The sequence below is a fragment of the Poecilia latipinna genome, unplaced genomic scaffold, assembly GCF_001443285.1.
Source record: "Poecilia latipinna isolate Pla-1442-1.1 unplaced genomic scaffold, P_latipinna-1.0 Scaffold2212, whole genome shotgun sequence".
Classification (NCBI taxonomy): Eukaryota; Metazoa; Chordata; class Actinopteri; order Cyprinodontiformes; family Poeciliidae; genus Poecilia; species Poecilia latipinna.
The window spans coordinates 14,627-21,333 of NW_015114828.1; the positions used below are offsets into that span (position 1 = coordinate 14,627).

At 40.5% G+C, this 6,707-nt stretch overlaps 2 protein-coding genes across 2 annotated transcripts in view; both read left to right on the forward strand.

Annotated features, from left to right (window-relative positions):
- Window positions 1-1,581, forward strand: part of LOC106936769 (smoothelin-like protein 2) — a 9,081-nt gene extending 7,500 nt beyond the window's left edge. The window contains exons 8-13 of the mRNA XM_015017971.1: window positions 232-294; window positions 370-427; window positions 508-633; window positions 711-825; window positions 911-1,062; window positions 1,320-1,581. Coding sequence (XP_014873457.1) covers window positions 232-294; window positions 370-427; window positions 508-633; window positions 711-825; window positions 911-1,062; window positions 1,320-1,446 — 641 coding nt within the window. The 3' untranslated portion in view covers window positions 1,447-1,581. The remainder of the gene's footprint in view (window positions 1-231; window positions 295-369; window positions 428-507; window positions 634-710; window positions 826-910; window positions 1,063-1,319) is intronic.
- Window positions 1,582-3,672: 2,091 nt separating this feature from the next.
- The window catches only part of LOC106936768 (adapter molecule crk-like), a 10,800-nt gene continuing 7,765 nt past the window's right edge, over window positions 3,673-6,707 (forward strand). Inside the window, exon 1 of the mRNA XM_015017970.1 lies at window positions 3,673-4,365. Within this exon, the coding sequence (XP_014873456.1) occupies window positions 4,146-4,365 (220 nt within the window). The 5' untranslated portion in view covers window positions 3,673-4,145. The remainder of the gene's footprint in view (window positions 4,366-6,707) is intronic.

The window sequence follows — 6,707 nt, forward strand, 5'->3', positions numbered from 1 at the left end:
TTAACCCAACTCCAGTCCTTTTTAACCCAACTCCAGTCCGCTCTAACCCAACTCCAGTCCTTTTTAACCCAACTCCAGTCCGCTCTAAAGAAACTCCAGTCCTTTTTAACCCAACTCCAGTCTATTTTAATTTTTCTTCTCAATCAAATAGGGTCTACCAGACTGTCAGGTGTGAAAACAGCCTTACTTCTCTGTTATCCTCTGATTGTTAGTTCTGTTTAATCTCTTCAGCGCCGGTTCTGAAGACGCCCAGTCCCAGTCTAAAACGGAGCGTGAGTTTTCCTCAGCCTGCAGGTGCGACTGGCTCTGTGCACGTTCCTCCATTGCCTCTTGTCCTCCCTGCTGAGATTTCTAACTATTCCTCCACAGAGAAATTACTTCCCTCCAAATCCTTCATGAAGTCCGGACTCTCACCCAAACTGGACCTGTATGTTGTGATAGAACATCATCTTCTCTCACACTGCATAATTTATGACAAAAATCTGAATTTGTTTTTAAAACCTTCAGCAGGTCGAACAAGTCTGGAGGTATCGAGTTTAAACCGGAGGTGATGAAATCCCAAACCCTTCCGCGCTCCAACGGCGCCCAAACCAAACGGGGCCTGTTTGAGCGAATGAACTCTGACCCCATAAAGTAAATGAACCCAGATCAGATCCTTCAGTCCAGAAGAGGCTTCTGTTGTATAATCTGTTGCACTTTTTACCAAACAGGCCAAAGGACTCCAAGCCCAAACTGAAGCGCTCCCAGAGCTTCGGCATGTCGAGCGCCAGCGGGATAAAGCAGATCCTTCTGGAGTGGTGTCGCTCCAAAACCATCGGCTACAAGGTCCGTCTTCACCAACCCTTGCAGGTTTCCATCAGAGAGACGGATGAACGTCTTCCTGAGACGCTTCCTGTCATTTCTCCTCTAGAACATAGACATCCAGAACTTCTCCTCCAGCTGGAGCGACGGCATGGCCTTCTGCGCACTGGTGCACTCCTTCTTCCCGTTGGAGTTCGACTACAACGCTCTGAATCCGGCGAACCGCAGACAGAACCTGCAGACGGCCTTCACTATAGCGGAGTAAGTCCAACGAAGCTAGAGCTAAAAAAAACTTTGGTGTCTCTATATGGTTCTCACACATGATTGGGTTGGTTGGCTGACTGTTCACCTTTGCAACTACTTCGCTAAACCACGCGAAGGCGCCATGGTGGACGTAGGAAGCGACGGGAATATTAATTTTCAGTCTGTTGGTCTTTCTGACTGCGGTGTTTTAAAGTACTGGGTGTGTTGTTTCCTTTCAGTCGGCGTCAGTCTTCCCTCTCTGTGTTTCTTCTCAGGCAGCAGGCGGACTGTCTGCGGCTGATCGAGGTGGACGACATGCTGGACATGGGGGACAAGCCGGACCCCATGTGTGTGTTCACCTACGTTCAGTCGCTCTACAACCATCTGAAGAAGTTTGAGTAGCTCTGGCTAGTTTCACGCAGAGTGAGTGTGTTCACCAGCTGACTGAGTGTGTGTGTGTGTGTAGAGGGTCCTGAGATCTGAAGATGAATACCGGATGTGAGAGAGGACGTCGCCATCTGCTGGTGGAGCAAAGGATCGTTGCCCATCTGTTGTAGTTGAAATTAGTTGGTTAACTTAATGAACTCTGGTTGGAAGTGTTTCACTGAGGTGTGGAAAGTCAAGGTGGTTGCTATGGTTACCGCCCAGTCTGGAAAAGGGTTGAGAATGAGAAAAGAGGAGTTTTTCTGTTTCCCAATGTATAAACGTTGTTTCCTTCCTTACTTTTTCCTCCTATCCTTCCTTCATTCTAGCTTTCTTCTTTCCTTCTTTCCTTCCTTCCTTCCTTCCTTTGCATGCTTCTTTCCACCATTTCTTCCTTCTATGTTTCCTTTCTTTCTTCCTTCTATCCTTCCTTTTGTCATCTTTCTTTGTGTACTTCACACACTTCCTTCTTTCTTTCTTTTCTTATTGTCTCTTTTCTTCCTGTTTCCTTTCCCTCCTGTCGTTGTGTCCTCTCTTCCTTCCATCTCTCCTACCTTGTGTCCTTCCTTCCTGTTCCCTGCTGTAGAAATATCATCCATAGATTAACAATGAAGTTTCTTTATTTTATGTTTTAGAAAGAAGGTTAAGGATTGGGAACTCTGAAAAAGTCTGGAACTTTTACATGGAAATGTGTAGCTGTCTGGGTTTTAATCTAACTAAAGTCTGTACCTTGAAAAGAAATAAAATAAACAGAAAACACATAAAATCCTAGATATTTTATTTATTTTAGATCGTTTGAGGTATTTTTAGATTCATTTTTCACTGTAGAAACAACAGAAAAGGAAATTAACACTGGTCGGGGTGATGAAAAGAAATTTAAGTAAATGTTTAAATAAACAACCAACAAATGAAGTAAGAAGATGGAGTCAGAGGGAACACATTAAAACTTTTTAAAGAATCTGTTATATATGGAAGCCCATTCCTGCCACAGAAGAAAAAATAAAAGCCAAACAGACCTTCATAATTGTGTCTTAAATGTCAAAATTATGACTATAACAGTCATAATTATGAGAATGAAAGTCATTTTCAACTTTTAAATTAAGAGTTGCAAGTTTTATCATTTATCATAATTATAAGTTTTAAAACTCATATAAAACTGCACAGGTCCTACACATAAAACCAGTAATTCTAACTTTAAACATGTAATTATGAATTTTATCCTTATTATTCACTTATTCTCATAATTATGACTTTTATTCACATAAGTACCTCCTTTAATTGAATTATTTTCCACCTCACAGAAACCTGATAGCCCTCACTAGCATGCCAACATTAGCCTGACAGCTAAAATAATTTAATTTGGTAGCTATGTTTAGTATACATTCTAGTTATACCCCACATGCTACTGACAGCATTTAAGCTAACCATACCATTTAAGCTGTAGTTAGCTAAAAGGCTAACAATTTAAGGTGTTGACGCACATAGAATTGCAGATTGAAAGGAGCGATTTAATTTGAGGGCTGCACAGTGGCGCAGTTGCCTTGCAGCAAGAAGATTCTGGGTTCGATTCCCAGCCTGGGGTCTTTCTGCATGGAGTTTGCATGTTCTCCCTGTGCATGGTGGGTTTTCTCTGGGTTCTCTGGTTTCCTCCCACAGTCCAAAAACATGACTGTCAGGTTAATTGGTTTCTCTAAATTGTCCCTAGGTGTGTGTGCATGGTTGTTTGTCCTGTCTGTCTCTGTGTTACCCTGCGACAGACTGGCGACCTGTCCAGGGTGTACCCCGCCTCTCACCTGGAACGTTGACTGGAGATAGGCACCGGCAACCTTCCCGACCCCACTAAGGGACAAGGGTGTGTAGAAAACTGTTCAAATGCTGGCCTTACAACTAAAATTTGTCCTACAATCAGTAGGTTGCTGATTCAATTCCTGCTCTGGTGCATGGCAGCCTCTCCTCTAGGGCAGCTATGGCTACAGTCTAGTAGCTACCAGTTAACTGTGAATTCTTGTCCTTTTGCTTCTTTTCATGCCATAAGTTGGCTTCCACAGTCAGAAGAATGTTTTATTTATTTATTCATTTAATTTTTTGTCTCACTAAAATGAAACACTTTCTTTATTACAAAAAAGTGTAGTTAATGACTTCCATAGGATTCTAGATTTTTTTTTTTTTTTTAGTGGCCCTAATCCTCTTCCATAGGTTATATTTACAGATAATAGAAACTTTATTATCATTGTCTCCGAAAGTTGGAATATTAGAGTGAAACCACAATGAATTCTGATTTGTGCAACAATTTCTTTTTATTCCGTTAAAGTAGAGCTTTAAAAGTCCCAGCCAATATTTATGCTGAGTTAATGTAAAGTTCGCAGCTGCGGGATTCCCATGTTTTTAGGGGGCGTGAACGCACCGCTTCCCATTGACCTGGCAATCCCTTTCCGGTATATGAGGTCAACTTTTCCCTCGATCCGCCATTTCAGTCCCGGAGACTGCTGTCGCTCGGTAGTTTCTGTGTTTTGATAAGCAGAAACCGGCGGTTCTGTTTGGTTCCGAAGAACTTTAACCGCAGGAAGTCGAGGCTTTGCTGCGTTTGTTTGCCAGCGCCAGCGTCCGGAAACAGAAGTTGTATGAGTTACGGGGAAAACGGGGTTCTGTCCTGAAAGCTCGGACCGGACTCCGCTGCCATGGCCGGTCATTTTGACGCCGAGGACCGGGATAGCTGGTACTGGGGCCGCCTGAGCCGGCAGGAAGCGGTGTCCCTGCTGCAGGGACAGAAGCACGGAGTCTTCCTGGTCCGGGACTCGTCCTCCATCCCCGGAGACTACGTCCTCTCCGTGTCCGAGAACTCCAAAGTTTCCCACTACATTATCAACGACATAAGCAACAGGATGAGACCTGGATCAGGTAAGGCTCGGTTCTTACTCATCCAGGTGTTTTTTACGGCACAGATGTAGTTTTAAGGTGAAGAGTCTGCGAGGGATATGGCAGGCCATTTTACCATATAATCACATTGACATTCCAGATTTCTTAAATTGGTTAATGACTGGACACATGAGTAAATTAAGGAATCTCTAATTATATTTGACTATGCAAATTACAGGTACTGGGGCTGTAATGTAATTTTGACTTTATGAAAGTCAGAATTATATTCTGGCTTTTATAAACAACATATTCAAGACATCCAGAAAGAATTACTATATGAAACGCATTTAAGATATTTACAATTAAATTATGACTAATCATAAAGTATAATCAAGAAATCTTACCTTTTGTTCTCATGTCTCCAATTAAATACATCTTAATTGTATATTTAGATAAACATTAATTAGATTTGACTAGGGCAAATTGAATTGCAGTTGTCTTGAAAGCAAATAATGACTAGAAAAATCTAAATTAGGGAAATCTGAAATTAAAATTTTGAATGATTCTTTTTAAGATATCTCCAAATGAATTAGTGATACCTTTAATTAGCTTTTCAATTTGAGTTAACATTGTGACTAGTCAGAATGACATTACTGCTATCCTGAATTTGTTTCTGTCGAATAAAAAACAGAAAAAAAGATTTTTGAAAATTCTTCATTTTCAGCTTTGGAATCGGTTTACCACAGCACTCCTACTTTTCTAAAGGTGCTTTTAAGAGCATTGCGTTTGTCGGAAGTGAATAAACAGGAATTGTTTTTGCAGATTTCTGAAGCAATATTCAAGTGCATGAAGTTTGTACTGTTTGGACGGCTCAGTGGCAGCACCAGGTCGACTTGCACCGCCTTGTGTAAATCTAAACATGTAATTAAATTTGAGATCTTAAATTATAGCCAGAAATGCGTGACCCACCAAATGACAAATCTGCTGATGTCATTTAAGATGTTAAAAGGAATTTTGACTTGTGATGATGTAAAAATAAATTTAATTATTATTTTTTTCTAGTCAGAATGAGAATGCAGATTTCTTAAATTACCGTCGGATGAATGTAATTCCTTACACTCAGACTCAACTGGTTTTATGTTAAAAAGGCTTGCCATAGGGAGGGATGGGTTCCGTAGAAAGCTGCAGGTTGTGACGTCACAACTGGGACATGACTGGGCAGATTGGTGTTTCAGGAATGTCTCTAGTACGTCCCGTTCACGCTGCTTTTTCCCTGAATCCTGACTGCTTCACAAACATTTCCTCAGGTGTTGCACAGTTCTGCCTGTAACCCACCAGAACCTCCAAATGTTCTGCCTGTAACTCACCAGAACCTCCAAATGTTCTGATTTAACCCACCAGAACCTCCAAATGTTCAGTTTATTTCAGTCACTATAGATTAATTCCACACAAACTGGTATTTCTATGGAGGGTAAAGAGTGCCAAATTACAGTAACAAGAAATAATTATTTGATAAATAATTTAATAAATAAAATTGATTAAATATCAGTTAATATTCAATTAAATGTTGATTTCATATTAAAAATTACATTTTGTTTTTCATGAGCAAGGAGTTGCTCACCTACAGTTTGCTGTAAATAACAATTTATCAAAGCTTTTTCCACACTTTCCAGGGAAAGTGGAAGAAGTTGTCTTGACTTGCTGTTTGAAGCAGCCAGTCAGGTGTCAGGGTTTCTACAGAAGCAGCCAATCAGATGTCAGGTTGATTAATGTTGTTTATCAACTAATGATTAACTGATAAGCAGCCATTTTCTTAAGAGTTTTCTTTTGTGTGAAAATGGACAACTGTCTTTCCATAATCTGTAGGGGAAAATGTTTAATAATATACTGGATTAAAAAAAAAAGTGAAATTTAAGGATCTTGAGAGTTTATATTTCTAAACAGAACCACATAAAGTGCATTCTCCATTCTGAACCGGACTCTGTTTGGCACATTTCTCTTCCCCGTTCTGGTGGGCCTCCGCCATCTTTATTTCTGTTTTAACAAATTAACCAGCAGCACCCTCTGATGCATGGAGGCCGAAACTACAACAATAAGAGGTTTATTTCTCAAACTTTCTCAGAAACGTAAATGATTATTTTATATAAAGAGTTAGAGATGCAGTCAGTCAGTGAAGGCGTAGCAGTGCAGCCCCAGATCTGTGTGCCGGTGCCACGCTACATATCACAATACTGTTTTAAAAACAGTAAAAGTTCTGCAACTCACCCCGAGAAACTGAAAAAAATCCCTATAGATATGAAATCCTCTGATCATATAAACAATGTTTCACATGTTTCGTTTCTAACTGGTGGTATCTTCCGCTTTTCTTTTAAACGACCCAATCT